The sequence below is a fragment of the Eucyclogobius newberryi genome, unplaced genomic scaffold (assembly GCF_026437365.1).
Source record: "Eucyclogobius newberryi isolate DKJ021-1_F unplaced genomic scaffold, fEucNew1.0.hap1 SCAF_16, whole genome shotgun sequence".
In the NCBI taxonomy this organism is placed as follows: domain Eukaryota; kingdom Metazoa; phylum Chordata; class Actinopteri; order Gobiiformes; family Gobiidae; genus Eucyclogobius; species Eucyclogobius newberryi.
In genome coordinates this window covers 1,768,922-1,790,213 of record NW_027315790.1, presented here as the reverse complement: position 1 = coordinate 1,790,213, position 21,292 = coordinate 1,768,922, and the positions used below count along the sequence as shown (strand labels likewise).

General features: G+C 55.9%; 1 protein-coding gene across 1 annotated transcript in view; it reads right to left on the bottom strand.

Annotated features, from left to right (window-relative positions):
* Nucleotides 1-10,711: 10,711 nt before the first annotated feature.
* Nucleotides 10,712-21,292, bottom strand: part of pals2b (protein associated with LIN7 2, MAGUK p55 family member b) — a 123,344-nt gene continuing 112,763 nt past the window's right edge. The window contains exons 9-11 of the mRNA XM_072448414.1: nt 20,970-21,209; nt 11,444-11,572; nt 10,712-10,934 (exon numbers count right to left, since the gene is read on the bottom strand). Of these exons, the coding sequence (XP_072304515.1) occupies nt 10,758-10,934; nt 11,444-11,572; nt 20,970-21,209 (546 nt within the window). The 3' untranslated portion in view covers nt 10,712-10,757. The remainder of the gene's footprint in view (nt 10,935-11,443; nt 11,573-20,969; nt 21,210-21,292) is intronic.

The following is a 21,292-nucleotide window of genomic DNA, read 5'->3' as shown; positions in this document are numbered from 1 at the left end:
AGTGAGACATGCCACAACAAACATCTGGACGTCGCATCCATCACACTTCATAAAGGATTCTATAAAGCTGATCTTTGTAGCGTTTGTTCTGGATGCCCTCCCAGCTGCTTGTCTCCATGGCGACGAGCAGGAGGCAACACTAGGTGAAGTTACAGGTCAGATCTGGGCAGATCTAAACGCCTCTCATTGAGTCATTGCTCGATATGTTTGACACTTGGGGGACACTGGCTGACCACTGGCTGACCACTGGCTGACCACACTCCAAACTCCCCCATTACTGACTGTGGTTGGGTTCTTGTCATATGCAACATTTAACACAATGAAATAAGTATTTAAAAACCCTGCGATGTTACAAATGCTTCACTTTTTATGGAGAGATCTGGAAATCAAATCCTGGAATCATTTATTTGTGTTATTGCTACAAATAAGTGTTTGAACACCTGCACCAGGAGGAATTCTGTCTCAAAGAGCTGTTAGTCCACCTCTGCTCCACTTATTCATCTAAATGAGAAGCTCCAGTTTGAGCTGGTCAGCTGCATAAAGACCCCAGAGACTGACCTGTGACCTCCACACGGCTGGACAGGGCGACGGGCGATTGACCAGCAGTTTGTGAAAGAAGGTCAACTGTTGGAGCAAATGTTAGAACACGGAAGAGGCTAAAGAGGATGTCACTCTGGACTGTGGCTCCATGAAAGATCTCACCTCCTGGGGTCACGGGGTCATGTGGTCAGAGGAGATAACTCCACCCACTGTGTTTGGAGGAAGAAGGAGGAGGACCGTCCCAAGAACTCATCCCTACTGTGAAGCATGACGACTGCTCAGGGGACGGGACGACTGCTCAGGGGACGGGACGACTGCTCAGGGGACGGGACGACTGCTCAGGGGACGGGACGACTGCTCAGGGGACGGGACGACTGCTCAGGGGACGGGGCGACTGCTCAGGGGACGGGGCGACTGCTCAGGGGACGGGACAGGAGAGAATGAACGGGGCCATTTGTTGTTGTGAGATTTTGGGCCACACCCTCCTTCCCTCAGTCAGAGCAGTGAAGATGGGGCGTGGCTGAAGATGGGGCGTGGCTGAAGATGGGGCGTGGCTGAGTCTTCTAACGTGACAATGACCTGAAGCACACTCCAGGAGAACCTGCTCAGTCTCAGACCTCATGGAGTGTGTTGCTCGGCGACAGCCCTGAACCTGACGGAGCTAGAGAAGATCTGAGGAGGCGTGGCCAAAATCCTGCTGCAGCGTGAGCAAACCTGGTCCAGAACTATAGGAGACCTTTGACCTCTGTAATTGTAAACAAACACAAACACTACCAAATAGTAACACTGACTTTCTCAGGAGGTCAAATACTTATTTGCAACAATAACTTACAAATAAAATATTTTTCAAACTTACAATGTGATTTCCATCTTTTCTTTGTGGTTCTGTCTCAGTGGAGCTGCAACACATTCCAGAACCTTCATAAAGTGTTCAAATATTTATTTTCCTCACTGTATTTGGCCTTAAATAGTTCATCACCATAGCAACAGTGGTAGCTTCAGTGTGTTTGTGAACATCGAGCTTCAGACTCCGCCCCTTTATGGCTCCATCAGCCGCTGAGGTGGAGGAAAGATCCAACATCTACTCATGTCCTACGTCTTTCTTACCCAGGGTCATTGAGCCTGTGCTTCGGGCTGCAGCCCCGTCCTGCCTGCAGCCCCGCCCCACCGCAGCCCCGCCCCACCGCAGCCTTGTCCCACCCGCAGCCCCGTCCTGCCTGCAGCCCCGTCCTGCCTGCAGCCCCGCCCCACTGTAGCCTTGTCCCACCCGCAGCCCCGTCCTGCCTGCAGCCCCGTCCTGCCTGCAGCCCCGCCCCACTGTAGCCTTGTCCCACCCGCAGCCCCGTCCTGCCTGCAGCCCCGTCCTGCCTGCAGCCCCGTCCTGCCTGCAGCCCCGCCCCACTGTAGCCTTGTCCCACCCGCAGCCCCGCCCCACCCTCAGCCCAGGGCCTTTTCAAAATTCTAAGTTTCAATCTTTTTAGTCCATTTTCCTTTTTTGCTTTTGGCCAAAGTTCTTTATTCAAAAGAGAAATCACTTCATGAGTTTTGTTCATAACGTTGAGCGTTTGTCTCGTTCTTTCTCGTTTACATTTCACCGTTTCTGTTCAGCCTCAGTCGAGAATGAACATTAAGTCCATTAGGACGCTACCTCAGTGCAGTGTCAGGTGGGCCCTCATGAGGGGGCCCGGGCCCGGCCCTCATGAAGGGGCCCAGGCCCGGCCCTCATGAAGGGGGTCCGGGCCGCGCCCACTCATGAGGGCCGGGCCCGGGCCGCGCCCACTCATGAGGGCCGGGCCCGGGCCGCGCCCACTCATGAGGGCCGGGCCATGAGCAAAGTACCACAATATTGACCAAAAGATGAAAATGGAGGCACCTTTTCCCTCTTTGTAGTGGATCAAATATTAACATGTTAGATTGTTTTTACATTTCCTTTATTATTCTGAGGCCGTTTGTGCCATCGCTTATCGTTTATCATCGTTTATCCTGGTTTATCATGTTTATCTTCGTGCTGTTTTATTGTTACAATGTGAAGTTTTGGCATTTGAATTCACTCGGACTGAAACATTTATCAGACGTTTTTCTTTGAGATGTAATGAAGCTCCCGACCATCACCACTATATGTTACATGGTCTACGTTACAGCACTTGTGTTTCTGCCATGACGGGGGCCCCTGGGAACTGTTGTTTGTGTTTCTGCCATGACGGGGGCCCCTGGGAACTTTTGTTTGTGTTTCTGCCATGACGGGGGCCCCTGGGAACTGTTGTTTGTGTTTCTGCCATGACGGGGGCCCCTGGGAACTTTTGTTTGTGTTTCTGCCATGACGGGGGCCCCTGGGAACTGTTTATTTGAGTCATGTTTGGATTTGCAGAAGTTTCAGTTGAACCGTTTTTGTCCGAGAACATTTTCCATTTGAATTTATTGTGGATCTTCATTTCTGGTGCGATGACCCTCCGAACAGCCTTAAGTGGTCAGTCCTTTCTTCCCCTTTAACCTTTGACCTTTGACCTGGAACTGCAATAACTCTGACCTTTGGGTCCGTTTGGCTTTTTTCTACTTTTGTTTTTGCTTGTGACAATTGACAAAGGGAATGTTGTGTGTGGATCCCAGCGCGTGCAGAAGGTCCAGATGTGGCAGACGTCTGTAGTGGTCCGTGTGCCTTGTCCAGTTGCCCCGCCCCTGCTCCGCCCCTGCTCCGCCCCTGCCCCGCCCGGTTCAATCTGCCACACCGTTTAAAAAAAGCCAGTTTTCTAAGACCCTGCTGTAGATGCTGCAAAGAACGATCAGTATTTTTATTTTGCACTTTCAAAAGCGGACTCAAAGAATTACGAACCATTTTGAATTTGGGTCAAAAAACAAATAAGTGACGAGGTATTTTATGCTGTCGAGAGGAATATGAGAAGAGCTTTTCTAAAAAGGTGGATTATATCTGTATATTCATGAAGTACCTCATAAACCTGATATATGCTGCATTCACTTGTGTTTTCTCTTTTGAATCCTTCATATTTGTTATTCCCATGAATATTTGTCCCATGAATATTTGTCCCATGAATATTTGTCCCATGGTGGGTTTGGGCATCACTCCTGGGCCTGGCTGTGCTGACCATGTGGGGGAGTCCCACAGAGACACACGTGAGACACACGTCCTGTAAAGACACTAAAGCAGAGCCACATGTGGGACATTGTCAGGAGATCCAGTTGGACATGTCCCATTCACCAGTCGGTCCCATGTGGTGCTCTGACCTTCATTTTGATGATTTAAGAAAAGGGTTAAAAATGTGCGTTGATCCAAACTGACCGCAGCAGAGTGGACTGTTGACCGCAGCAGAGTGGACTGTTGACCGCTGCAGAGTGGACTGTTGACCGCTGCAGAGTGGACTGTTGACCGGACTGTTGACCGCTGCAGAGTGGACTGTTGACCGCTGCAGAGTGGACTGTTGACCGCAGCAGAGTGGACTGTTGACCGCTGCAGAGTGGACTGTTGACCGCAGCAGAGTGGACTGTTGACCGCAGCAGAGTGGACTGTTGACCGGACTGTTGACCGCTGCAGAGTGGACTGATGACCGCAGCAGAGTGGACTGTTGACCGCAGCAGAGTGGACTGTTGACCGCTGCAGAGTGGACTGTTGACCGCTGCAGAGTGGACTGTTGACCGCTGCAGAGTGGACTGTTGACCGGACTGTTGACCGCTGCAGAGTGGACTGATGACCGCAGCAGAGTGGACTGTTGACCGCAGCAGAGTGGACTGTTGACCGCTGCAGAGTGGACTGTTGACCGCAGCAGAGTGGACTGTTGACCGCTGCAGAGTGGACTGTTGACCGCTGCAGAGTGGACTGTTGACCGCTGCAGAGTGGACTGTTGACCGGACTGTTGACCGCTGCAGAGTGGACTGATGACCGCAGCAGAGTGGACTGTTGACCGCTGCAGAGTGGACTGTTGACCGCTGCAGAGTGGACTGTTGACCGGACTGTTGACCGCTGCAGAGTGGACTGATGACCGCAGCAGAGTGGACTGTTGACCGCAGCAGAGTGGACTGTTGACCGCTGCAGAGTGGACTGTTGACCGCAGCAGAGTGGACTGTTGACCGCTGCAGAGTGGACTGTTGACCGCTGCAGAGTGGACTGTTGACCGCTGCAGAGTGGACTGTTGACCGGACTGTTGACCGCTGCAGAGTGGACTGATGACCGCAGCAGAGTGGACTGTTGACCGCAGCAGAGTGGACTGTTGACCGCTGCAGAGTGGACTGTTGACCGCAGCAGAGTGGACTGTTGACCGCTGCAGAGTGGACTGTTGACCGCTGCAGAGTGGACTGTTGACCGGACTGTTGACCGCTGCAGAGTGGACTGATGACCGCAGCAGAGTGGACTGTTGACCGCAGCAGAGTGGACTGTTGACCGCTGCAGAGTGGACTGTTGACCGCTGCAGAGTGGACTGTTGACCGCAGCAAAGTGGACTGTTGACCGCTGCAGAGTGGACTGTTGACCGGACTGTTGACCGCTGCAGAGTGGACTGTTGACCGCTGCAGAGTGGACTGTTGACCGGACTGTTGACCGCTGCAGAGTGGACTGTTGACCGCTGCAGAGTGGACTATTGACCGCAGCAGAGTGGACTGTTGACCGCAGCAGAGTGGACTGTTGACCGCTGCAGAGTGGACTGTTGACCGCAGCAGAGTGGACTGTTGACCGCAGCAGAGTGGACTGTTGACCGGACTGTTGACCGCTGCAGAGTGGACTGTTGACCGGACTGTTGACCGCTGCAGAGTGGACTGTTGACCGCTGCAGAGTGGACTGTTGACCGCAGCAGAGTGGACTGTTGACCGCTGCAGAGTGGACTGTTGACCGGACTGTTGACCGCTGCAGAGTGGACTGTTGACCGCAGCAGAGTGGACTGTTGACCGCTGCAGAGTGGACTGTTGACCGGACTGTTGACCGCTGTAGAGTGGACTGTTGACCGCTGCAGAGTGGACTGTTGACCGGACTGTTGACCGCTGCAGCGCTGCACGGTCCAGAGCCACTGCCCTCCTTTGCACCTCTGTCTTAAGGGGTCAGAGCGGTGTCCAGCAGCACCAGAGGTCATGTGATCTACCTCCTGAATGTTTCTGACAATCACATTAACCTCTTAAAGGTCAAAAGGTCACCAGATTGTCCCAGCAAAGCATTTCTTTCCATTTCATTTGGCAAAACACATTTAAAACTTCAATTCTTCATCATTGTCTGATAATATATACATACACTTCATGACTTTGAAATATTCAATCTAAAAATACAAATATGACCCATTAAAGCCCTGGAGGTGTCACTGGCCCTTTAAGTCATGACCTTTGTTTATTCCTAAGTCATGATAAAGTTAAACTGACCAAAGTTGATGTTGAGCGCGCACCCTGGCCCCGGCCCTCCGGCCCCGGCCAGCACGCCCCGGCGGCCCAGACCCCCCACGTGACCCTTGACCCTCCACTTGACCCTCCATGTGACCCTTGACCCTCCACGTGACCCCCCACGTGACCCTTTACCCTCCACGTGACCCTTGACCCTCCACGTGACCCTTTACCCTCCACGTGACCCTTGACCCTCCACGTGACCCTTTACCCTCCACGTGACCCTTGACCCTCCACGTGACCCTTTACCCTCCACGTGACCCTTTACCCTCCACGTGACCCTTTACCCTCCACGTGACCCTTGACCCTCCACGTGACCCTTTACCCTCCACGTGACCCTTGACCCTCCACGTGACCCTTTACCCTCCACGTGACCCTTGACCCTCCACGTGACCCTTTACCCTCCACGTGACCCTTGACCCTCCACTTGACCCCCCACGTGACCCTTTACCCTCCACGTGACCCTTGACCCTCCACGTGACCCTTGACCCTCCACGTGACCCTTTACCCTCCACGTGACCCTTTACCCTCCACATGACCCTTGACCCTCCACTTGACCCTCCATGTGACCCTTGACCCTCCACGTGACCCTTTACCCTCCACGTGACCCTTGACCCTCCACTTGACCCTCCACGTGACCCTTGACCCTCCACGTGACCCTTGACCCTCCACTTGACCCTCCACGTGACCCTTGACCCTCTGTTCGTGTTCATTCCTTGGCTGAGGCTTTGTTCCGCTCACATTCGATGGCTCCGCCTCTTGTTTGTGTATATTTTGTGTTTTACATTTTAACGTTTGTAGTCGACATTTAGCGCTTACGACACGAGCGGCTGTAACGTTCAACACAATGTGAATATCATTCATAAACTTCACTCTGGCTCGACTGTAAAAGTGCGTAATAAAAATGTCAGACAAAGATGTTTCCTCTTTATTTTTGCTGGAGCTTGAGCAGAAAAGTGACATTGACTTCAGACGAGATGGACGGGACATCACGGGACATCACGGGACATACGGGACATCACGGGACATATGGGACATCACGGGACATCACGGGACATACGGGACATCACGGGACATCACGGGACATCACGGGACATACGGGACATACGAAACATACGGGACATACGGGACATACGGGACATACAGGACATACGGGACATACGGGACATACGGGACACAGGCAGTGGACTGTAGCTTAAACGTTGCACCAAGAAAAAGGAATTTGGCTTTTTCTCATGAGGCCCAGACACAAATGTAACCTTTAGATTGACATTGTCAGGAGAGGAGACTGAACTAATGGACGTAAAGACGACGTGACGTAAAGACGACGTGAGATTTTTTGGACATTAAAAAGAATCCCGTGGGTTTAAAAGAATCTGCAGAGACACAACAACCAAACAGAAAAACACAATGACAAATGCAGTGAAGAAAGTATTTGGCCCTCACGGTGGACATGTCCCTCACGGTGGACGTTTCAGACCCGTCAGTATTTAAGAGGAGGACGTTCAAATACTTGTACTTTACTCAGCGTCTGCAGCACGAAACTAAAAGGACTGAACTCAGGGTCACGTTTATTTGTACTTGAACACAGGCCGAGTCCTACGAGAGACGTCCAAATGTAGACGAGGGACAGAGAGGGAGCGAGAGGGACAGAGAGGGAGCGAGAGGGACCGAGAGGGAGCGAGAGGGACAGAGAGGGAGCGAGAGGGACAGAGAGGGAGCGAGAGGAACAGAGAGGGAGCGAGAGGGACCGAGAGGGAGCGAGAGGGAGCGAGGGGGAGCGAGAGAGACAGAGAGGGAGCGAGAGAGACAGAGAGGGAGCGAGAGAGACCGAGAGGGAGCGAGAGGGACAGAGAGGGAGCGAGAGAGACCGAGAGGGAGCGAGAGGGACAGAGAGGGAGCGAGAGGAACAGAGAGGGAGCGAGAGGGACCGAGAGGGAGCGAGAGGGACCGAGAGGGAGCGAGAGGGAGCGAGGGGGAGCGAGAGAGACAGAGAGGGAGCGAGAGAGACAGAGAGGGAGCGAGAGAGACCGAGAGGGAGCGAGAGGGACAGAGAGGGAGCGAGAGAGACCGAGAGGGAGCGAGAGGGACAGAGAGGGAGCGAGAGGGACAGAGAGGGAGCGAGAGGGACCGAGAGGGAGCGAGAGGGACAGAGAGGGAGCAAGAGGGACAGAGAGGGAGCGAGAGGGACCGAGAGGGAGCGAGAGAGACAGAGAGGGAGCGAGAGAGACCGAGAGGGAGCGAGAGGGACAGAGAGGGAGCGAGAGGGACAGAGAGGGAGCGAGAGGGACAGAGAGGGAGCGAGAGGGACCGAGAGGGAGCGAGAGGGACCGAGAGGGAGCGAGAGGGACAGAGAGGGAGCGAGAGGGACAGAGAGGGAGCGAGAGGAACAGAGAGGGAGCGAGAGGGACCGAGAGGGAGCGAGAGGGAGCGAGGGGGAGCGAGAGAGACAGAGAGGGAGCGAGAGAGACAGAGAGGGAGCGAGAGAGACCGAGAGGGAGCGAGAGGGACAGAGAGGGAGCGAGAGAGACCGAGAGGGAGCGAGAGGGACAGAGAGGGAGCGAGAGGAACAGAGAGGGAGCGAGAGGGACCGAGAGGGAGCGAGAGGGACCGAGGGGGAGCGAGAGGGAGCGAGGGGGAGCGAGAGAGACAGAGAGGGAGCGAGAGAGACAGAGAGGGAGCGAGAGAGACCGAGAGGGAGCGAGAGGGACAGAGAGGGAGCGAGAGAGACCGAGAGGGAGCGAGAGGGACAGAGAGGGAGCGAGAGGGACAGAGAGGGAGCGAGAGGGACCGAGAGGGAGCGAGAGGGACAGAGAGGGAGCAAGAGGGACAGAGAGGGAGCGAGAGGGACCGAGAGGGAGCGAGAGAGACAGAGAGGGAGCGAGAGAGACCGAGAGGGAGCGAGAGGGACAGAGAGGGAGCGAGAGAGACCGAGAGGGAGCGAGAGGGACAGAGAGGGAGCGAGAGGGACAGAGAGGGAGCGAGAGGGACCGAGAGGGAGCGAGAGGGAGCGAGGGGGAGCGAGAGGGACAGAGAGGGAGCGAGAGAGACCGAGAGGGAGCGAGAGGGACAGAGAGGGAGCGAGAGGGACAGAGAGGGAGCGAGAGGGACCGAGAGGGAGCGAGAGGGAGCGAGGGGGAGCGAGAGGGACAGAGAGGGAGCGAGAGAGACAGAGAGGGAGCGAGAGGGACAGAGAGGGAGCGAGAGAGACCGAGAGGGAGCGAGAGGGACAGAGAGGGAGCGAGAGGGACAGAGAGGGAGCGAGAGAGACCGAGAGGGAGCGAGAGGGACAGAGAGGGAGCGATAGGGACAGAGAGGGAGCGAGAGAGACCGAGAGGGAGCGAGAGAGACAGAGAGGGAGCGAGAGAGACAGAGAGGGAGCGAGAGAGACCGAGAGGGAGCGAGAGAGACAGAGAGGGAGCGAGAGAGACAGAGAGGGAGCGAGAGGGACAGAGAGGGAGCGAGAGAGACAGAGAGGGAGCGAGAGGGACAGAGAGGGAGCGAGAGAGACAGAGAGGGAGCGAGAGAGACCGAGAGGGAGCGAGAGGGACAGAGAGGGAGCGAGAGAGACCGAGAGGGAGCGAGAGGGACAGAGAGGGAGCGAGAGAGACCGAGAGGGAGCGAGAGGGACAGAGAGGGAGCGAGAGAGACCGAGAGGGAGCGAGAGGGACAGAGAGGGAGCGAGAGGGACAGAGAGGGAGCGAGAGAGACCGAGAGGGAGCGAGAGGGACAGAGAGGGAGCGATAGGGACAGAGAGGGAGCGAGAGAGACCGAGAGGGAGCGAGAGAGACAGAGAGGGAGCGAGAGAGACAGAGAGGGAGCGAGAGAGACCGAGAGGGAGCGAGAGAGACAGAGAGGGAGCGAGAGAGACAGAGAGGGAGCGAGAGGGACAGAGAGGGAGCGAGAGAGACAGAGAGGGAGCGAGAGAGACCGAGAGGGAGCGAGAGGGACAGAGAGGGAGCGAGAGAGACCGAGAGGGAGCGAGAGAGACAGAGAGGGAGCGAGAGAGACAGAGAGGGAGCGAGAGAGACCGAGAGGGAGCGAGAGGGACAGAGAGGGAGCGAGAGAGACCGAGAGGGAGCGAGAGGGACAGAGAGGGAGCGAGAGAGACCGAGAGGGAGCGAGAGAGACAGAGAGGGAGCGAGAGAGACCGAGAGGGAGCGAGAGGGACAGAGAGGGAGCGAGAGGGACAGAGAGGGAGCGAGAGAGACCGAGAGGGAGCGAGAGGGACAGAGAGGGAGCGATAGGGACAGAGAGGGAGCGAGAGAGACCGAGAGGGAGCGAGAGAGACAGAGAGGGAGCGAGAGAGACAGAGAGGGAGCGAGAGGGACAGAGAGGGAGCGAGGGGGACAGAGAGGGAGCGAGAGGGACAGAGAGGGAGCGAGAGGGACAGAGAGGGAGCGAGAGGCTTCACTTTTGGAGCTTCAGAGTTGGCCAGCTCCTGTTGTGACTGGGACCAGAGAAATCCCACTACGCTCAGTGTGATTCTAGTCGGTCCCTGTAAGTGTGATTGTCTTTATTCATGAGCCTGGACAGTGGACAGTGGACAGGGGACAGTGGACAGTGGACAGTGGACAGTGGACAGTGGACAGTGGACAGTGGACACGACACTCAAACAATAAACATAAAAAGACCACTTTATATTTCACTCCAATTGAACTTGAGTTAAAAGGTTTTGTAAAAAGTTATAAAATAAATAAATGCTTTTGGAGCGGTCAGGGAGGAGCGGTCAGGGAGGAGCGGTCAGGGAGGAGCGGTCAGGGAGGAGCGGTCAGGGAGGAGAAGGACTGTCTCTCCAGCTCAGGGGCCTCTCAGCAGGTAACGCGGGCCCCTGGATGAAGTGGCCCTCAGTACACCCAGCTGATTGGGACCCACTGCTGCTCACTGGTCAGCTTCTCCACTGTGACCTGCAGCGCCTCGAAGGCTCGGTCCAGGTTGTCGTTGGTGATGGTCAGATCAAAGTAGTGACTGTAGGTCCTCTGGATCCGGGCGCTCTCGTCCACCGTCTTCTTCAGGTCCACGTCCTGAGGGACACGAGCACAGAGAGGCCCGGTCATGTACGGACACGAGCACAGAGAGGCCCGGTCATGTACGGACACGAGCACAGAGAGGCCCGGTCATGTACGGACACGAGCACAGAGAGGCCCGGTCATGTACGGACACGAGCACAGAGAGGCCCGGTCATGTACGGACACGAGCACAGAGAGGCCCGGTCATGTACGGACACGAGCACAGAGAGGCCCGGTCATGTACGGACACAAGCACAGAGAGGCCCGGTCATGTACGGACACAAGCACAGAGAGGCCCGGTCATGTACGGACACGAGCACAGAGAGGCCCGGTCATGTACGGACACGAGCACAGAGAGGCCCGGTCATGTACGGACACGAGCACAGAGAGGCCCGGTCATGTACGGACACGAGCACAGAGAGGCCCGGTCATGTACGGACACGAGCACAGAGAGGCCCGGTCACCTCATGGTGATAGATTGTGTGGCCACAGCTGCCCTGTGGCGGTCTGTGCTGGTGTTTTACCGTCAGCTGTTTGGTGCTAAGCCCCGCCTCCACCACAGCCGTGTGCATCACTCTGAGCGTGTCCAGGTCCGGAGCCGCCACCAGCACCACCAACGGCATGAACTCTGAGGTCCTCAGGAGCTTCAGGGCCTGAGCACACAACACAGAGGCTTACAACGCACAATACACACAACACACACACAGGCTTACAACGCACAATACACACAACACACACACAGGCTTACAACGCACAATACACACAACACACACACAGGCTTACAACGCACAATACACACAACACAACACAGAGGCTTACAACGCACAATACACACAACATACACACACACACACAGAGGCTTACAACGCACAATACATACAACACACACACACAGGCTTACAACGCACAATACACACAACACACACAGAGGCTTACAACGCACAATACACACAACACACACACAGGCTTACAACGCACAATACACACAACACACACACAGGCTTACAACGCACAATACACACAACACAACACAGAGGCTTACAACGCACAATACACACAACATACACACACACACACAGAGGCTTACAACGCACAATACATACAACACACACACACAGGCTTACAACGCACAATACACACAACACACACACAGGCTTACAACGCACAATACACACAACACACACAGAGGCTTACAACGCACAATACACACAACACACACACAGAGGCTTACAACGCACAATACACACAACACACACACAGGCTTACAACGCACAATACACACAACACACACACAGGCTTACAACGCACAATACACACAACACACACACAGGCTTACAACGCACAATACACACAACACACACACAGGCTTACAACGCACAATACACACAACACACACACAGGCTTACAACGCACAATACACACAACACAACACAGAGGCTTACAACGCACAATACACACAACACACACACAGGCTTACAACGCACAATACACACAACACACACACACAGAGGCTTACAACGCACAATACACACAACACACACACAGGCTTACAACGCACAATACACACAACACACACACAGGCTTACAACGCACAATACACACAACACACACACAGGCTTACAACGCACAATACACACAACACAACACAGAGGCTTACAACGCACAATACACACAACATACACACACACACACAGAGGCTTACAACGCACAATACATACAACACACACACACAGGCTTACAACGCACAATACACACAACACACACAGAGGCTTACAACGCACAATACACACAACACACACACAGGCTTACAACGCACAATACACACAACACACACACAGGCTTACAACGCACAATACACACAACACAACACAGAGGCTTACAACGCACAATACACACAACATACACACACACACACAGAGGCTTACAACGCACAATACATACAACACACACACACAGGCTTACAACGCACAATACACACAACACACACACAGGCTTACAACGCACAATACACACAACACACACAGAGGCTTACAACGCACAATACACACAACACACACACAGAGGCTTACAACGCACAATACACACAACACACACACAGGCTTACAACGCACAATACACACAACACACACACAGGCTTACAACGCACAATACACACAACACACACACAGGCTTACAACGCACAATACACACAACACACACACAGGCTTACAACGCACAATACACACAACACACACACAGGCTTACAACGCACAATACACACAACACAACACAGAGGCTTACAACGCACAATACACACAACACACACACAGGCTTACAACGCACAATACACACAACACACACACACAGAGGCTTACAACGCACAATACACACAACACACACACACACAGGCTTACAACGCACAATACACACAACACACACACACACAGGCTTACAACGCACAATACACACAACACACACACACACAGGCTTACAACGCACAATACACACAACACACACACACACACACAGGCTTACAACGCACAATACACACAACATACACACACAGGCTTACAACGCACAATACACACAACACACACACAGAGGCTTACAACGCACAATACACACAACACACACACACAGGCTTACAACGCACAATACACACAACACACACACACAGGCTTACAACGCACAATACACACAACACACACACAGAGGCTTACAACGCACAATACACACAACACACACACACAGGCTTACAACGCACAATACACACAACACACACACAGAGGCTTACAACGCACAATACACACAACACACACACACAGGCTTACAACGCACAATACACACAACACACACACACAGGCTTACAACGCACAATACACACAACACACACACAGGCTTACAACGCACAATACACACAACACACACACACACAGGCTTACAACGCACAATACACACAACACACACACAGGCTTACAACGCACAATACACACAACATACACACACACACACAGAGGCTTACAACGCACAATACACACAACACACACACAGGCTTACAACGCACAATACACACAACACAACACAGAGGCTTACAACGCACAATACACACAACATACACACACACACACACAGGCTTACAACGCACAATACACACAACACACACACAGGCTTACAACGCACAATACACACAACACACACACAGGCTTACAACGCACAATACACACAACACACACACAGAGGCTTACAACGCACAATACACACAACACACACACAGGCTTACAACGCACAATACACACAACACACACACAGGCTTACAACGCACAATACACACAACACACACACAGGCTTACAACGCACAATACACACAACACACACACAGGCTTACAACGCACAATACACACAACACACACACAGGCTTACAACGCACAATACACACAACACAACACAGAGGCTTACAACGCACAATACACACAACACACACACAGGCTTACAACGCACAATACACACAACACACACACACAGAGGCTTACAACGCACAATACACACAACACACACACACACAGGCTTACAACGCACAATACACACAACACACACACACACAGGCTTACAACGCACAATACACACAACACACACACAGGCTTACAACGCACAATACACACAACACACACACAGGCTTACAACGCACAATACACACAACACAACACAGAGGCTTACAACGCACAATACACACAACATACACACACACACACAGAGGCTTACAACGCACAATACATACAACACACACACACAGGCTTACAACGCACAATACACACAACACACACACAGGCTTACAACGCACAATACACACAACACACACAGAGGCTTACAACGCACAATACACACAACACACACACAGAGGCTTACAACGCACAATACACACAACACACACACAGGCTTACAACGCACAATACACACAACACACACACAGGCTTACAACGCACAATACACACAACACACACACAGGCTTACAACGCACAATACACACAACACACACACAGGCTTACAACGCACAATACACACAACACACACACAGGCTTACAACGCACAATACACACAACACAACACAGAGGCTTACAACGCACAATACACACAACACACACACAGGCTTACAACGCACAATACACACAACACACACACACAGAGGCTTACAACGCACAATACACACAACACACACACACACAGGCTTACAACGCACAATACACACAACACACACACACACAGGCTTACAACGCACAATACACACAACACACACACACACAGGCTTACAACGCACAATACACACAACACACACACACACACACAGGCTTACAACGCACAATACACACAACATACACACACACACACAGAGGCTTACAACGCACAATACATACAACACACACACACAGGCTTACAACGCACAATACACACAACACACACACAGAGGCTTACAACGCACAATACACACAACACACACACACAGGCTTACAACGCACAATACACACAACACACACACACAGGCTTACAACGCACAATACACACAACACACACACACAGAGGCTTACAACGCACAATACACACAACACACACACACACAGGCTTACAACGCACAATACACACAACACACACACACACAGGCTTACAACGCACAATACACACAACACACACACACGTGATAAAAGACACAAACAGGTGAATCAGGAACAATCTGCAAACGCAGAAAACCATCAGGCTCCTCCTCCTCTCCTCCTCCTCCTCCTCTCCTCCTCCTCCTCTTCCTCCTCTCCTCCTCCTCCTCTCCTCCTCCTCTCCTCCTCCTCTCCTCCTCCTCTCCTCCTCCTCCTCCTCTCCTCCTCCTCCTCTCCTCTCCTCCTCTCCTCCTCCTCCTCCTCCTCCTCCTCCTCTCCTCCTCCTCCTCTCCTCCTCCTCCTCCTCCTCTCCTCCTCCTCCTCTCCTCTCCTCCTCTCCTCCTCCTCCTCCTCTCCTCCTCCTCCTCTCCTCCTCCTCCTCTCCTCCTCCTCCTCCTCCTCTCCTCCTCCTCCTCTCCTCCTCCTCCTCCTCTCCTCCTCCTCCTCTCCTCCTCCTCTCCTCCTCCTCCTCTCCTCCTCCTCTCCTCCTCCTCCTCCTCCTCTCCTCCTCCTCCTCTCCTCCTCCTCTCCTCTCCTCCTCCTCCTCTCCTCCTCCTCCTCTCCTCCTCCTCTCCTCTCCTCCTCCTCCTCCTCCTCTCCTCCTCCTCTCCTCCTCCTCCTCCTCTCCTCCTCCTCCTCTCCTCTCCTCCTCCTCCTCTCCTCCTCCTCCTCTCCTCCTCCTCATCCTCTCCTCCTCCTCTCCTCCTCCTCTCCTCCTCCTCTCCTCCTCCTCCTCCTCCTCTCTCCTCCTCCTCTCCTCCTCCTCCTCCTCCTCTCCTCCTCCTCCTCTCCTCCTCCTCCTCCTCTTCCTCCTCTCCTCCTCCTCCTCTCCTCCTCCTCCTCCTCCTCTCCTCCTCCTCTCCTCTCCTCCTCCTCTCCTCCTCCTCCTCTCCTCCTCCTCCTCCTCTCCTCCTCCTCCTCCTATCCTCCTCCTCCTCTCCTCCTCCTCCTCTCCTCCTCCTCTCCTCCTCCTCCTCTCCTCCTCCTCCTCTCCTCCTCCTCCTCCTCCTCTCCTCCTCCTCCTCCTCCTCTCCTCCTCCTCCTCTCCTCCTCCTCCTCCTCCTCTCCTCCTCCTCCTCTTCCTCCTCTCCTCCTCCTCCTCTCCTCCTCCTCTCCTCCTCCTCCTCTCCTCCTCCTCCTCCTCTCCTCCTCCTCCTCTCCTCCTCCTCTCCTCTCCTCCTCCTCCTCCTCTCCTCCTCCTCCTCCTCCTCTCCTCCTCCTCCTCTCCTCCTCCTCCTCCTCTCCTCCTCCTCTCCTCCTCCTCCTCCTCTCCTCCTCCTCTCCTCTCCTCCTCCTCCTCCTCCTCTCCTCCTCCTCCTCCTCCTCCTCCTCCTCCTCCTCTCCTCCTCCTCCTCCTCCTCTCCTCTCCTCCTCCTCCTCTCCTCCTCCTCCTCTCCTCCTCCTCTCCTCCTCCTCTCCTCTCCTCCTCTCCTCCTCCTCCTCCTCCTCCTCTCCTCCTCCTCTCCTCCTCCTCCTCTCCTCCTCCTCCTCCTCCTCTCCTCCTCCTCCTCCTCCTCCTCCTCCTCCTCCTCCTCTCCTCCTCCTCCTCCCTCTCCTCTCCTCCTCCTCCTCCTCCTCTCCTCCTCCTCCTCTCCTCCTCCTCTCCTCCTCCTCTCCTCTCCTCCTCTCCTCCTCCTCCTCCTCTCCTCCTCCTCTCCTCCTCCTCCTCTCCTCCTCCTCCTCCTCCTCTCCTCCTCCTCCTCCTCCTCTCCTCCTCCTCTCCTCCTCCTCCTCTCCTCCTCCTCCTCTCCTCCTCCTCCTCCTCTCCTCCTCCTCTCCTCCTCCTCCTCTCCTCCTCCTCCTCCTCTCCTCCTCCTCTCCTCCTCCTCCTCCGTCCTCTCCTCCTCCTCCTCTCCTCCTCCTCCTCCTCTCCTCCTCCTCTCTCCTCCTCCTCTCCTCCTCCTCTCCTCTCCTCCTCCTCCTCCTCCTCTCCTCCTCCTCCTCTCTCCTCCTCTCCTCCTCCTCCTCTCCTCCTCCTCCTCCTCTCCTCCTCCTCCTCTCCTCCTCCTCTCCTCCTCCTCCTCCTCCTCTCCTCCTCCTCCTCCTCTCCTCCTCCTCTCCTCCTCCTCCTCTCCTCCTCCTCTCCTCTCCTCCTCCTCCTCTCCTCCTCCTCCTCTCCTCCTCCTCCTCCTCTCCTCCTCCTCCTCTCCTCCTCCTCTCCTCTCCTCCTCCTCCTCTCCTCCTCCTCCTCCTCTCCTCCTCCTCTCCTCCTCCTCCTCTCCTCCTCCTCTCCTCTCCTCCTCCTCCTCTCCTCCTCCTCCTCTCCTCTCCTCCTCCTCCTCTCCTCCTCCTCCTCTCCTCCTCCTCCTCCTCCTCTCCTCCTCCTCCTCTCCTCCTCCTCTCCTCCTCCTCCTCCTCCTCTCCTCCTCCTCCTCTCCTCCTCCTCTCCTCCTCCTCCTCCTCCTCCTCCTCCTCCTCTCCTCCTCCTCTCCTCCTCCTCCTCTCCTCCTCCTCCTCCTCCTCCTCTCCTCCTCCTCTCCTCTCCTCCTCCTCCTCCTCCTCTCCTCCTCCTCTCCTCTCCTCCTCCTCCTCCTCTCCTCCTCCTCCTCCTCTCCTCCTCCTCCTCCTCTCCTCCTCCTCTCCTCCTCCTCCTCTCCTCCTCCTCTCCTCTCCTCCTCCTCCTCCTCCTCTCCTCCTCTCCTCCTCCTCCTCCTCCTCCTCTCCCCTCCTCCTCTCCTCCTCCTCTCCTCCTCTCCTCTCCTCCTCCTCTCCTCTCCTCCTCCTCCTCCTCCTCTCCTCCTCCTCCTCTCCTCCTCCTCTCCTCTCCTCCTCCTCCTCCTCCTCTCCTCCTCCTCCTCTCCTCCTCCTCTCCTCTCCTCCTCCTCCTCCTCCTCTCCTCCTCCTCCTCTCCTCCTCCTCCTCCTCTCTCCTCCTCCTCCTCTCCTCCTCCTCCTCCTCTCCTCCTCCTCCTCCTCCTCCTCTCCTCCTCCTCCTCCTCTCCTCCTCCTCCTCTCCTCCTCTCCTCCTCCTCCTCTCCTCCTCCTCCTCTCCTCTCCTCCTCCTCTCCTCCTCCTCTCCTCCTCCTCCTCTCCTCCTCCTCTCCTCCTCCTCCTCCTCCTCCTCCTCCTCCTCCTCCTCTCCTCCTGCTCCTCTCCTCCTCCTCTCTTCCTCCTCTCCTCCTCCTCCTCCTCTCCTCCTCCTCTCCTCCTCCTCCTCCTCCTCTCCTCCTCCTCTCCTCCTCCTCCTCCTCTCCTCCTCCTCCTCCTCCTCCTCTCCTCTCCTCCTCCTCCTCCTCCTCTCCTCCTCCTCCTCTCCTCCTCCTCTCCTCTCCTCCTCCTCCTCCTCCTCTCCTCCTCCTCCTCTCCTCCTCCTCCTCCTCCTCTCCTCCTCCCCTCCTCTCCTCCTCCTCCTCCTCTCCTCCTCCTCCTCCTCCTCCTCTCCTCCTCCTCCTCCTCTCCTCCTCCTCCTCTCCTCCTCTCCTCCTCCTCCTCTCCTCCTCCTCCTCCTCCTCTCCTCCTCCTCTCCTCCTCCTCCTCCTCTCCTCCTCCTCCTCTCCTCCTCCTCTCCTCTCCTCCTCCTCTCCTCCTCTCCTCCTCCTCCTCTCCTCCTCCTCCTCCTCTCCTCTCCTCCTCCTCTCCTCCTCCTCTCCTCCTCCTCCTCTCCTCCTCCTCCTCCTCCTCCTCCTCTCCTCCTCCTCCTCCCCTCCTCCTCCTCCTCTCCTCCTCCTCTCCTCTCCTCCTCCTCCTCCTCCTCTCCTCCTCCTCCTCCTCTCCTCCTCCTCTCCTCCTCCTCCTCCTCCTCTCCTCCTCCTCCTCCTCTCCTCCTCCTCTCCTCCTCCTCCTCCTCCTCCTCCTCTCCTCTCCTCCTCCTCCTCTCCTCCTCCTCCTCTCCTCCTCCTCCTCCTCTCCTCCTCCTCCTCTCCTCCTCCTCTCCTCCTCCTCCTCCTCCTCTCCTCCTCCTCCTCCTCTCCTCCTCCTCTCCTCCTCCTCCTCTCCTCCTCCTCTCCTCTCCTCCTCCTCCTCTCCTCCTCCTCCTCTCCTCTCCTCCTCCTCCTCTCCTCCTCCTCCTCTCCTCCTCCTCCTCCTCCTCTCCTCCTCCTCCTCTCCTCCTCCTCTCCTCCTCCTCCTCCTCCTCTCCTCCTCCTCCTCTCCTCCTCCTCTCCTCCTCCTCCTCCTCCTCTCCTCCTCCTCCTCTCCTCCTCCTCTCCTCCTCCTCCTCTCCTCCTCCTCCTCCTCCTCCTCTCCTCCTCCTCTCCTCTCCTCCTCCTCCTCCTCCTCTCCTCCTCCTCTCCTCTCCTCCTCCTCCTCTCCTCCTCCTCCTCCTCTCCTCCTCCTCCTCCTCTCCTCCTCCTCTCCTCCTCCTCCTCTCCTCCTCCTCTCCTCTCCTCCTCCTCCTCCTCCTCTCCTCCTCTCCTCCTCCTCCTCCTCCTCTCCTCCTCCTCCTCTCCTCCTCCTCTCCTCCTCCTCCTCTCCTCCTCCTCTCCTCTCCTCCTCCTCCTCCTCCTCTCCTCCTCCTCCTCTCCTCCTCCTCTCCTCTCCTCCTCCTCCTCCTCCTCTCCTCCTCCTCCTCTCCTCCTCCTCTCCTCTCCTCCTCCTCCTCCTCCTCTCCTCCTCCTCCTCTCCTCCTCCTCCTCCTCCTCTCCTCCTCCTCCTCTCCTCCTCCTCCTCCTCTCCTCCTCCTCCTCCTCCTCCTCTCCTCCTCCTCCTCCTCTCCTCCTCCTCCTCTCCTCCTCTCCTCCTCCTCCTCTCCTCCTCCTCCTCCTCTCCTCTCCTCCTCCTCTCCTCCTCCTCTCCTCCTCCTCCTCTCCTCCTCCTCTCCTCCTCCTCCTCCTCCTCTCCTCCTCCTCCTCCTCCTCTCCTCCTGCTCCTCTCCTCCTCCTCTCCTCCTCCTCTCCTCCTCCTCCTCCTCTCCTCCTCCTCTCCTCCTCCTCCTCCTCCTCCTCTCCTCCTCCTCTCCTCCTCCTCCTCCTCTCCTCCTCCTCCTCTCCTCCTCCTCTCCTCTCCTCCTCCTCCTCCTCCTCTCCTCCTCCTCCTCTCCTCCTCCTCTCCTCTCCTCCTCCTCCTCCTCCTCTCCTCCTCCTCCTCTCCTCCTCCTCCTCCTCCTCTCCTCCTCCTCCTCTCCTCCTCCTCCTCCTCTCCTCCTCCTCCTCCTCCTCCTCTCCTCCTCCTCCTCCTCTCCTCCTCCTCCTCTCCTCCTCTCCTCCTCCTCCTCTCCTCCTCCTCCTCCTCCTCTCCTCCTCCTCTCCTCCTCCTCCTCCTCTCCTCCTCCTCCTCTCCTCCTCCTCTCCTCTCCTCCTCCTCTCCTCCTCTCCTCCTCCTCCTCTCCTCCTCCTCCTCCTCTCCTCTCCTCCTCCTCTCCTCCTCCTCTCCTCCTCCTCCTCTCCTCCTCCTCCTCCTCCTCCTCCTCTCCTCCTCCTCCTCCCCTCCTCCTCCTCCTCTCCTCCTCCTCTCCTCTCCTCCTCCTCCTCCTCCTCTCCTCCTCCTCTCACCTGTGGGTTGACATCCAGGATGCATGTTCTCCCTGTGGCCACCACTTGGTGAATAGACTCGATCTTTGTCCCATACAGGTTTCCCTCGTACTCTCCGTGCTCCAGGAAGCGTCCCGCCCTCACGTCCAGCTCCATCTCTGTGCGGGACGTGAAGTGGTACGAGTTCCCGTCCAGCTCGTCGTCCCGTGGCCTTCTGGACGTGTCTGACCACAACACAACACAATTTAAACTCTGTTTGATCTTCACAGAAAAGAAAATGTTCTGAACAAAAAAAATCCAAGAACAGTAAAATGCAAGGGCCCCCCCCCCCCACACATATAATA